At 37.9% G+C, this 12460-nt stretch overlaps 2 protein-coding genes across 2 annotated transcripts in view; one reads left to right on the top strand and one right to left on the bottom strand.

The window, feature by feature from the left end:
- The window catches only part of LOC118753700, a 15679-nt gene extending 8718 nt beyond the window's left edge, over positions 1-6961 (top strand). The window contains exons 3-10 of the mRNA XM_036488571.1: positions 46-98; positions 174-2480; positions 2539-2762; positions 2821-3461; positions 3560-3658; positions 3719-3853; positions 3918-4441; positions 6366-6961. Coding sequence (XP_036344464.1) covers positions 46-98; positions 174-2480; positions 2539-2762; positions 2821-3461; positions 3560-3658; positions 3719-3853; positions 3918-4441; positions 6366-6501 — 4119 coding nt within the window. The 3' untranslated portion in view covers positions 6502-6961. The remainder of the gene's footprint in view (positions 1-45; positions 99-173; positions 2481-2538; positions 2763-2820; positions 3462-3559; positions 3659-3718; positions 3854-3917; positions 4442-6365) is intronic.
- Positions 6962-7090: 129 nt separating this feature from the next.
- On the bottom strand, positions 7091-10047 carry LOC118733791. The gene is made up of 4 exons (XM_036463361.1): positions 9895-10047; positions 8693-8859; positions 7600-7973; positions 7091-7532 (listed from the first exon to the last, which is right to left on the bottom strand). The coding sequence occupies exons 1-4, from the start codon at positions 10010-10012 to the stop codon at positions 7358-7360; spliced, it is 834 nt and encodes a 277-aa protein (XP_036319254.1). The 5' UTR covers positions 10013-10047; the 3' UTR covers positions 7091-7357.
- Between the last annotated feature and the right edge of the window lie 2413 nt (positions 10048-12460).

The following is a 12460-nucleotide window of genomic DNA, read 5'->3' as shown; positions in this document are numbered from 1 at the left end:
AAGAAATACTAATTTATCAATATTAAATTTTATATTGCACTAAAAAAATGTGGTAGTTGTTGCGGCGGAAATGCATATACTATTGGTGATAAGCAAGGGTAATGGGCGCACTGACATTCAATTTTGGATTTACTTCAATTTCATAGATCTTCTTCGTTACCTATTTTTTGCAGCGAGCTCCTGAAGTCAATTGGTTCCACGTCCAAACTTCTCACAGAATCCATCGGCGAGCGTGTTGCACTCAAAGCCAAGGGCGTCAAAAATAAATTTGACAAGAATTTCAGCAATATCAGCAGCGAAACCGCGAATCGTTTACGTAGCGTTGGAAAAAACTTCAATACAAATTTTACGCTGACCAAAAAAGACAAGGAAAAACCTAAGGAAATCGCCACAGCACAATTTCACACCGGCCGCCCACAAACACTGCCACCTAACGATCAAGTCTTCGGTTCGATCTCATTCACCAGCCCGCTAAACCGCAAAGCGGACGCCGTCGAGGATCTTTCCGCCAGCACTGCCGATTGTTCATATGATTTGCCGCGTAGCTTGAAATTAACGCGTAGTGATCTCGATTTACCTTCGCCGCCCTCTTACGAAGACGCCTTGAAAACTGCGCCACAACCGGCATTCGAGCGTAACGCGCCTGTAAGTAAGTCGCTCATGGTGCCTAAACATATTGCCGCCGAGGCAGCTAATGTAGCGCTGAAGAAGCAACGTAGCAATGCCAGTCTGCAAAATGTTGCAGAAGAAGAGAGCGCCACGGGCAGTAGTTCAGTTGCGAATTCGCGTGATTCATTAGATTTTCCCTCGCCACCAATGCCAACTTTTCCACCACCCGCACTACCCAAGGAAGTTGTAACCGACATTACGGATGGGCTGTACGGCAAACTCAAGCCCATACAGCCACCACAGCGATTGAAGCGACGCAAGAATTATGAAGAGATTCAATTGCGGCGCGTAGTGGAGAATCCATCGCCCGTGGGCGGAGCTTCACTGCGGCCAAATGTCGACTCTGCTGAGCTACATCAACTCAATATGGAAGTTGCGGCATCTGAACGCGAAGAATCTATGCTGTTGCGTAAGCAGATACTGGCAGCGGAAAACCAAATGCCGAAGCCGGATCGCAGTGAGTCGTGGGAGTATTTTGCGGATAGCGTGGAAGAGAGCGTGTGTTCAACGCCTGAGCCTGTGTATGCTAATGATGAGGCCACATATGGTCGAGTTTTCGAAATGGCCTCGAGCAGTAAACCTAATTCCTCCCAAGTTCAGCCAAGACCGGTTGAGTTAGTGGAAGGCGCTGTAGGTGGCTGCGTAAAGCCGCCAGTGGAAGTTATTAAAGAATTTGATCCGCTTTTGAGTCGCAAAGCCGCAACGATATGCAATTCGGATAAGAGTAATCAGCTTTTGTTACTGGAACATCTGCTGGAAGAGGACATATATGGCACTGTTTCGGGAGATCAAGTGAAATCTGATGACGATATTAGCATGTGCACGTCGGAAGAAGACAATCAAACTGCCACTGCGGTCATCACCACGGCTGTAGTCTCCCAAGATCCCACGCCAGCAACTGTGGTTTTGCCTACACCAACGAATGCTAAGCCCACCAATAACACTAACGAAGCTGGTAGTCAACTACGAATAGTGCATCAAAATGCCCACTTACTTTCAGAGAGTACAGAGAATATGCTGGATGATAATGAGGCGCGCGTCCGGCCCTACTTGAGTCGACTCGAAGAGCAGCCAGCCAGTGGCAGAAATATTGACTTGGCACGCGCTTCTGAAAATCGCACTCAATGGTTTGTGCAGGACAATAAAGAAAACAAAGAGCAGCAACGTCGAAATCCCTTTAACAAGCTGAACATCGAAGGTGATGGACCACCATCCTACTTGGAGGCCATTGGCGTCGAGGATCGACCTTCGCTCACGGCTAATGAACAAAAATCGCGTGCATCGCGTTTTATGAATACTATGAACGTATTTTCGACGAACGTAAAACAGCGTGTGGGTGCAATCACGCGTAAGGGTAGCTTCAAGGTAGCCGCAAAATCCGATTTGAAGGTAACGCTACAAATGGTGCCACGCCCTACGCTTTCACCATTGCTCGTACGCTACGAAGGACCGCTGATACGCTTTCCTTCAGGTGTTGTGGAAGACATACTCAAGGAGATGCAAAATCGTAAAGCTATTTTACGCGATCGCCAATTTCAGACATTCCTCGACCAGGAGATGAAGACGCCCAAAGAGAGCATTCCACTGGAGTACATTACAACGCTGCAATGTGTGAGCAATAGTCGCGTAACAGATAATTCAACACATTTTTATTGCTTTGAAATAACCATGTCAGTGCCGAAAAACCAACCGAACTCGAGCAACGTGCAGGCAATGTCGAATCCGAACCTCGTTATGACGAGTACGTCATCGGGCAACTGTAAACATCAGCGCGTAGCACACCTATACGGTGTGAGCAAGGAATCGGAAAGGTGAGTGCTGTAAGAGTTTTCTTTATTTTTCGGTTAAAAAACGTTTACCATTCCTCAGAGGTGTTTGGATGCAAAAGCTTTTAGAGAGTCTGACCAATACTATACCACCGAAATATGCCTGCCATTACTATCGCGCAGGCTGGTGTTATTTGAAAAACTCAATCACTTCCGAATGGAGCGGCACCTGGCTGGTGTTGAAGAAGAATCAAAGACGTTTAATATTTGTGAGTGAAGCTGCTGGAAATGTCGAGAAGATGGATCTGCGCAAAGCTCGTTGCATAGGTAAGTTGGCCGCAATTGAAGCGTTCGCGTATGTTTAATGGATCTCTCTCTCTTACAGTGCTCAAAGACAGCGACGAAACAATTCGTAATCTGCATGTAGAGTCTGGTCCCACACTCATGATCGATTGTCCGCCCTTTACGGTGTACATGATTATGTCCTCACCGCGCGAAACTAAAATTTGGCGGCATATTATACGTGAAGTGGCACACAACAATGGCTTCTCTCTGATCGATCAGCAGTTGACCAAGTTCAATGTGCCCGTCATTGTGGATAAGTGCATCAATTTTGTGTACATACACGGCTCCATGTCGGAAGGCATCTATCGCAAATCAGGCTCTGAAAATTCTATTCTTAAACTTTTGTCAGCCTTCCGAGCGGATGCCTTCAATGTGGAGATTACACGTAACGAATATAATGAGCACGATGTGGCTAACGTTTTGAAGCGTTTCATGCGCGATCTTCCCGAGCGCCTAATGGGCAAACTTTCCGAGAGTTTCATGTGTGTGACTGAGCTTACTAAACCTGCGGAGAAGATAGAAGTATATAAAGAATTACTTGCACGTTTGAGCGTGATAGAACGGGAGACTCTCAAGAAAATTGTAGGACATTTAGCATTTATTAGCTCGCAGAAGGCGAAGAATAAGATGAGTACGAAAAATTTGACAATGATCTGGGGTCCAACGCTGCTGCAGAATCACGTGAGTACTTGAAGGGATCTGTTAATCTAGCACCCATACATACAATACATACATATGTATCTAATAAATTTTACTTTTTCGCTGCCAACCTTTAACAGCAGCAGGAAGAAATGGTTTACTCGCAGAAGGAAGCTGATGTTCTAGCCGATTTGATAACGCTTTACAAACATTTATTCCCACTATCGCCAGAGGAAGTAGTAAGCACTCTTTTTTTTATCTCTACAAGAAAAACCAATTTAAAAAACATAAAATTTTAGACAAAGGAACAAGAGATGTTGATGTGCTTACAAAAGTATTACGCGGCGGCTGAAACGCTGACAGATTCAGTGAAAAAGTCTGGGGACCTAAAGATGTGGGTAGTACTTAACCCCAGACCAGAGAACACCAAGGAAGTAAGTATTTTAAATTTGAAAGCGAATAAAATGAACAAACTCTTATAAATATTTCTCCCAATAGGAAAAAGTTCAGGTGAACGTTACAATCACACCCACCCGCACCGCCTACGATATCTGTCGCGAGCTGGCGTCTAAAATGCAATTTTCAACCCATCAAGTATCCCTGCACGAAGTCATACTAAACGACAGCCTGGAGCGTCCACTTCACCATGACACAAAAGTATTCGATGTTGTCCTCAACTGGTCGTATTGGCCCGAAGATGATCGTAAAAATAATTACCTAGTTGTGAAACCTATTGATACTTTGCGTGAAGTTCAACGTGCCGTTAAGAATCTGGCAACGGTGACCCCGGGAAAGGAGTTGAAATTTGCTGATTATCGCACAAAATCCTTCAAATCATTTCTATGCGAGTTGCGTGACGGTAAAATTGTGATATCGAAGAAAGACAAAAACGAAAAAACCACCATCGTACGAGAGATCTTCCTGCATAGCACTACGGCGTACTTGGGTTGTGAGAAGAAGCGCGACTTTCCATGGAGTTGGGCAATTACGTTCGTGGAGCGTACACAAACGCAGATACTGAGGTAAGTTGTGGATACTGTTTTAATATATAACTACTTTGTTAGAAGGTTAGCAGGAAAATAATTTGGGTCTTAATTGGGAAACTTAGGCTACATATGACTGGTTATTAACGTTTTTGAAATGGTCTAGGTATTTAAAAAAGTTTAAAGTCTAGCCCGTTATCAATGCTGTCCTAAAGGTAGGCGATTTGCGGAAAAATTCTAGACCTGTACGAATTCCGGCAGGAACAACCACAGCTACATATGTAGTGACCGATATTCAGAACATATCTAAATTATGGAAGGAGCACTTTATATTTTGAATAGTAACAGTCCACTAGGGAAGAAAGTCTTCACGAATTTCATAACCATTGGAAGCGCTGTGTACATACATATCTAAAACAAATGTAAAACTGAAAAATTGTGTCCATCCTGCATATCGTTCAGATTTAATGTTTTGCCGTGATGTATCTTAAACCTTTCTAGCCCTTTTTCCAATTTTTAAATGGATTTTGCACAAACAATTTTGCATTTTCGTGGCGTCCTTTACAGATAGTATTGGACGCAAATAAAATGCAATATTTGCAGTAACACCCATCTTCTTTAGGCGAGTACACCAACCACGCATAAGCACGTAGCCACGATAATTGAAATTTCAAATTGCGATCTCCAGATGGTGGAAACTTAAAATGTTCGTCCGTTATCCACATAATTGAAAGAACATCATAACATTAACATAAATTAATTTATGTATATATTTTAACATTAAATAATTAATCATTTAATCATCGGGGGAAGAGGGGGGTTCAACCCCCAAAAGCCCCCTTAAATCCGCCACTGTATATGGCTTAAGGCAACTACTCCACCAGTATCCGTGACTGTACGGTACGATAAACAGTACCTGCAACATCTCGCCTTTTTCATAACTGCATTTTGGCAGGCCTATTTATTACGGCAGGACGATTTTCGTTCGTTACCTTAAAGTACAAGAGGTTCCCAAGCTTTTGTTCTCGTAGACCCCTTTAAAAATGTTACTGGTACATTTCTAACATATATCCAAAGCTCGTCAAAAATGTGAAGGTAAGATCTAACGATAGAAATTCGGGTCGCGGCTGAGTTCCATTATTTTTTTTACGCTATCTGTCAGGATTACATGAGTACCGCAGCTCCTAAAAAATTTTAGCCAAGAAAAATTAGAATCTTAGGGACTCGAAGCCTTTTTTAAAGTCTCAGTACGACCATTTTGTACCGAAATGCGGCCTGTCGAAAATCACCGAAAAATTTGGTATTTTTTGCTACCTTAATTTTTTGTAGTAATGTAATATCTGCCTACATTTATAGATAAAGCCAAGCAACCAGTTTTGTTCTTTACTATAGAAACCAGATACATTTTCGTGGACCCCCATTTACAACTCGTGAAACCCCATATTTTTTTCACGCCAACGTGGACCCCCATCGAGTCTCCCCTGGGGGTCCACCTAGACTACTTTGGGAATCACTGCTTTACATGGAAGAAAATGCACAACACCGTCAGCTAAAAAAATTATTAAAAATCAACGCGATTTTCTAGCGTCTTGAAATTTGCACTTTGACCCACTAAAATTAAACGGCCTATAAAACTGTATATCTAATTTTTTTTTAAATTCTGAATAAAAAGCTTCCAATTCTTGGGGGATTTTGGTAAAATTTGTTGAATTTTTATAACTTATGTAAAAAGTTTGAAATGTGTGTTTATATGGTACTTAACATGAAATGCGCTAGACTTTTATAAAAAAATATTAAACATCGAATAACCAATAGATGTGTAGCCTAAACTTGTCAAAATAAAAACTTTCTTTTATTTCTTCCACCACACATCCACATCCACATGTGTACTTATATCCATGCAATTAATAACAAAAATTATTCCTCATCATCATAACTAATAATATTTGTTTTTTGCTTTCAGATCACGCGATTCACCCTTCATAGGACATGTGCTGGCTGGCAGTGAGTGGGTCGATCGTACAATATGGTTCTCTAGCATTTGGTATAGTTTATATGGCGATAGCATATTGCCACCGGCAGAAATCATAATGAAGTGAAGGATCTGTTTTTTTTTTTTTTGCATAAGTATAGATTAAACACATATACATACATGCATACATTTCGTTAGAGAAATATTCACAAACGAAATATTAACACCATCATTTAGTATCTGGGCATCATGATCAATTTATTGAGCATTTAAATTTGCATTTCATTCTATTAATTTTAGTTTTTAATATCAAAATGGTTGGTATCATATTGTACTTGCCATATACTGCATTGTTAAATAGTACTACATGAATATTATGCATACATATGTAAACATTTTTTGAAGATTTTACAATTGTTTTAATACATTTTCATTAGACTCGTATGTAGGGGTTGTATGTTAGGTAAGCAAAAATTTCAGATATTTTATATTAAAGTCATTGTAGGTTTAGTGGGTAATCAATTTTGAAAATATGTACTACATAAAATGTTGTATGTCAAAGTTATTATTTTTCATGAACATACATACATAAGTGTATTATTACAAATTTTTAATTAATACATCGTATTTTTAATAAATAAGTGATTTTTAAAAATAATATAAACAATTGTGTTACTCTTACAAAGTGAAAGTTAAAATGTTAAAAACTTTTTGATCAAAAGTGATTTAAGTACAAATCGCCACCGTCCTATGTACATACATACATGCATATGTATGTATGTATTTATACATAATTATTTCGCTTCTATAAACAAAGAAATCAGATAACTAAAAGTTGCATATTTATGTACATATAAATATGTATGCATTGCAAGCATGTTTGATAAATGTCTATGATTAAAAATACTACAGGTATGTATGTGCGTGTGTGGGTGTGTATATATATTTTTGTATACTTGTATTTGAACGCGGCATTTGTTTAGCTAAAAGGTACTGGTGGTCTGGACGGATGTATAGAATGGACGTTTGGCGGTGTGGCGCCAGCAAACGAGCAGCACAGCATAGGCGAGCGCAAGCAAAAAACCGATTGCATTGAGCGCAGTAGACATAATGAGAATTGTTATCCATTCGCCGCTCACTTCCTTGCAGCTTAGGTCCCTATAGAACGGTCACATATATTAATAAAATGTATTTACCCGATATTGAATTATTTCAAATCACTTACCGATATTCCACTTTATAGCTTTGGTCACTGAAATTTTCCGGCATCACTTCTTCGTCCAGCAAGCCATTCGCCACCTGTGACGCACTGTCATTGGCTGGCGTTGGCAGCGTTACTTCCTCATTCACGTTAAAGGTGCACGTGCAGGATCCTTGCTCCAACAGAATGTTTGTGGGCGCGCAGTGTGTATCGCTGGCACAAAGGCGCGCGTAATGTAGGGCAGCACAAAAGAATGCCACACAGCAAAGCAAGACGGCCAAGAGCGCTAGCAAATATGAATCGGTGCGTAAAAATTTAAAACAATTCTCGCGCACTTTGTGGCGTTTTATACGCTGATAGCGTACAAGCACAAGTCCAAGAATGCCAGCAAGCAGGAGCTGTGGAGAAGGACAAGAAAAAAATAAAATAATTTTTGATTAACAATTGTGTGGGGAAAAGGTCAGAACAGTCTTGCAAATCTAAATTTAAATTCTTGCATACATAGCATCCGATTTTGGGGCCAAAGTGCTAAACGAGAGTCTTACTGATTGCTTTGTGTGCCTTATAAGATACCCCCTTTTCTCTACTTGGTTTACCTCCCACCAAGTGAATGTTGTAGGTTTCTTGCAACAGCGCGCACTGAGAAAAAAGCGTAAATGTGTAAAAAAAAATCTGCCCACTATTTATTTAAATCGTAACCCATTTCGATCACTTTTTAATGCTTGCTATTAATTTTACTTTTAGATATGCCGATAACATTTTAGCTGGTGCTAAGTGTTAATTGTAATTTTAATTATAATTAGTAAAAAATAACAAAAAACTTTTAGCTAGTGATACGCTTTTTTGAGGGATCGCGAAAGATCCACGATCAAAACCTGAAATTAGACCGCGCGGCCACCTAAAACCACACCAATGAGAAATGCAAAGTCCAAACTTTATGAAAACTTACCCAAAGGCCGCCAACAGGGAAAGTAAATAAATAAATAAATATCTAATCGATCTATAGCGTACTCCATTTAAAAGAAAAAGGTCTTGTCTAGTTATCTAGTATGTTGAACAATGGCTATTTTCCGAAGCCTTCGAAATAACCGTATAAATATTAAAATTGTTCACTTACCACCAAGCCGCTCCAGTAGGGATTATATTGTATGGCCGTATTGGGTGCCAAGCAGAATATCCATATTGCTAAGAATGATATTAGTAGACCAACTAATATTTCCAGTATGAGCAACCAGCGGGCAAGATTCGGATATTTAAAATTCAATGGATTTGGATGCTGAGAAGCTGTTGTGTACAAAGAACGAACCATTTTAGAAATATGTATGTATGAACTTGTTTTAATTTTGTTTGAAAGAAGTGTTGTTTGTTCGCTAAAAGTTGATTGTCTACTAACCGCGCTCACTTGAGTGGGGGCCTAACAGACCGACTATGATCAAATCGTTTTAGTTACACTACTAGTTTATTACTTACATTAGTATATACATACTTACATATATTACATTAGATTACAAAAACAAGATTGCGTTTGTTGTTGTTTATTGATGATGATTGCCTTTGCCAGTTATTAACATAGTACTACGGAAATAAATTGGCTACAATGCAGCGGTGCAATTACAAGTAAAAAGTCAATGAGCTTATGTAGTTTTGTACGTATAAATTGTTGTAGCATGAACTTAATTATAAGTAATATGTATTTGATTAGTAATTAATTTTGTTTTATATGAATTAAGCAAGTTCACTCTTATTTATTCTATTTTATTATTGCGTTATTTTACTGTAGAGCTTTCTTCTAACGAAGTCATATAAAGGCGACCCACCCTCGTGTACATCGGCGTAGCCAGAATGAAATTTAGGGGGGCTCGACCCTATTAAGCTGGTATTTCAGGGCGCTATTTTATATATATATATAAGGAAAATTTGAAAGTTAGGGGAGGCTCGAGCACCCCCTGCCCTTACCTGGCTACGCCCATGCTCGTGTAGCTCATTCGGTCTGAATAAAGCCAATTAACTTTGAGTTAGTATGTAAAAGTACAGAGTCATCTGAGTAGTAATAAAAGGATTAATGAGATCAAGCAATAGGTTATTAAGAATATACGTATTTGATAAGCAATTATGGCAGTAAGTGTATTAAGATCACGCAAGTTTAATCACCATTGGAAATACATGCAAATCTATTACTACAAGTATAAACGTTTAACAAAAATAATATTAAAATTTTTTGTTGTTAAAAATTCAGTGTCGAATCCAGTTTCCTTTTTTTTAAGTTGGTTATTGCACTACATTTATAGTATGCAAACGATCAAACACCTTGCCACTTACCTGGATATGATTTGTTATTTACAACTAGCATGCGACTGTGCCTTAAACTATTTCTTGTTGGAGTGTGGCGTCCGGCGATTTTACTACCTTTTATATTCTGCGGTACTGTTGTGGACATGTAGACGGCCTATAATGGGATAAGAACAAAGGTATACAATGAAATATTTTGTTTTAAAAGGCACTATGGTTAATACAATGAAACGAGGAAATATAGGATTTGGGGTTAGTTTTGGCCTTAGCTGAGAGGAACGAGCCTCCAACTGAAACAGAGCACCGAGTACCTCGAAATAAAATAAGATAACAAATTGTCGTGGCGTCTGAACATAGAGGAGAGGGCGGAGAGAGCCTCGGTTTAATTCAATGCATGTAAAAGGATACCTGGGCTGCCTACAGCCTTCCCTTTCATACATACCCACATACTAGGGTAGCCAACTCATATTTGGCAATTCCCCGATTTCAATAATGAAATTCCCAGATTTTGCCCGAAAATTCGTAAAATTCCCCAAACATAGAAGTGTCCTTATTTACAAAAAAAAAGTGTATCTTTTTTTTTTGTTTATTTTATTTTTAAACGAAATTCATCTATATATTCATAAACCAACCCCAACTTTTATAAAATTAGTTAACAAATAAAGAATAAAAAATGTATATATAATATTAACATACATATGGTGGTCGAAAAAATTTTAGTGGCACCAAATTTCGACAAGGTTTTATTTACAACTATTATTATTTATTTATTTTTCGGGTATTTAATTTTTATAAAAATATAGTTTATTCTTTAACAAAAACCGTATAAATCCGTGCTTCAAACTTTTTAATTAGATCTTCTAGAAAGATTTTTAGTATGCAGTTTTGTAGCCCACTTAATTCTAGTATATAAAGTGCAAATTACAAGTGGCTAAAAATTTCGGTTTTAGATTTGTTTGCCGAAGGTGTTGCGATTTTCTTTCACATAAAAGTAAATTGTGTTTATATGAAACCAAATGCGACAAAGAAAATTCTAAAAAATCAACTACCGTTAGCCATTTGAAACTTTTTTATATTAGAATTGAACGAGCTACAAAACTGCATACTCAAAATCTTTCTAAAAATCGAATTAAAAAGCTCAAGCTCGAAATTTTTACGAAAGTTTGTTCAATTGGTTTTCTAAAAAACATATTCATTCATATATAATATATAAAATTCAGTCCAAAAGTAATAAAAAAAACTAAAAGAATAGGTACATAAATGTTTATGGCACAGCGTTTTAAATTCCCGACAAAAAAGGTCAATTTCCCGATTCCCCACGACAAACTGAAATTTCCCGCAAATCGGGGAACTCGCCACGAGTTGGATTCCCTGCCATATACGTATTTTAAAGTAACGGCAGTGTTCTTCAACATTGCGTGAATGCACGGATTCAAAGGTCCTTCGGATCTGGCAACACTATGGACGTGGTCTTTGTCTATGTTAGACCATTTATGGTTCAACATAACCTAACCGCTACTATTTTATGTATGTATCTTCGCGACAATCGTTACCCCACGTCTCCACCTTATACAGATGCTGTTAAAAAAGCTGTGGTAAGACAGAAATGTCAGGTGGAGACCGCAAATTTCCACTGTTAGCCATATCTGTTTTGCCGAATTGCTTACCATCGCTGTCTTAACATCAGCTGTCATTTCGTAGTTGGACAACTCAGTTTGGGTACAGACCGATCTGATTGGCTTGATGCCAGTTTGAAAGTGATATGTTAAGACACAAAGTCACCCACATGAGAAAACGGGACAAAGGCAAAACAGAAATTTTACAGATGGTAAGACATACATATTTGGTAGAAGAAGGAGATGTAGGGTTAGGCCAATATTTGGTGCATTAGTGAACAGCATTGAAGAAGAAAACTATTCTCAAATGAGTAGAGTATAAATAGAATGGAATACAAATATTTAAAATACAAAATTCGTATTTGTATTTTGTACCTAAATTTCTTTTTTTTACTAGGGTATTTTGTATTTGTATTTTAAGTACTTTTATAAGCAGTATTTTTATTTTGTAATTTTATATACTTTTCCACTTTTCATTATTCATCATATCATAAAACGTTTCTATTTTATTAATTAATTAATTTTATTGACATTCGAAAATTCGCTGTTTTCGGATTACCAAAAATAGGTTGGTTCGTCGGAAATCTAACAAGCATCACTTAAAATATCAGAGAGTAAGAAAAAATTCCCTCAAACTCACTCTTAGGCAGAGAAAATTGCAAGTTTCTGTCGGTTTTCCTAAATCAACTTTGACGATTGCATTCCGATTACGAATACAGTTATATTTAGGGTGTCCAGATTGTTTAAATAAAAAAGCGCAATTTAAAAAAAATCTACAACTTTTTTGGTAAATATATAAAATTCATGACATCGACTTAACAAATTTTTTTTCTTTTAACAATGACATCTTGTCATAGAATAGTTTTCAAAATCACAAATGAATATAATATCTTCAGGGTAATAATAAATAACACCAGTAACATATAACAAACAATTTAACTATGTACATATAATTTTAAAACATAACTATTTGTATTAAC

Source organism: Rhagoletis pomonella, unplaced genomic scaffold, assembly GCF_013731165.1.
Source record: "Rhagoletis pomonella isolate Grant_MI unplaced genomic scaffold, Rhpom_1.0 Rhpom_scaffold_00002, whole genome shotgun sequence".
Lineage (NCBI taxonomy): Eukaryota > Metazoa > Arthropoda > Insecta > Diptera > Tephritidae > Rhagoletis > Rhagoletis pomonella.
The sequence above is the reverse complement of the archived record's forward strand: the minus strand, read 5'-3'. Positions and strand labels throughout refer to the sequence as shown.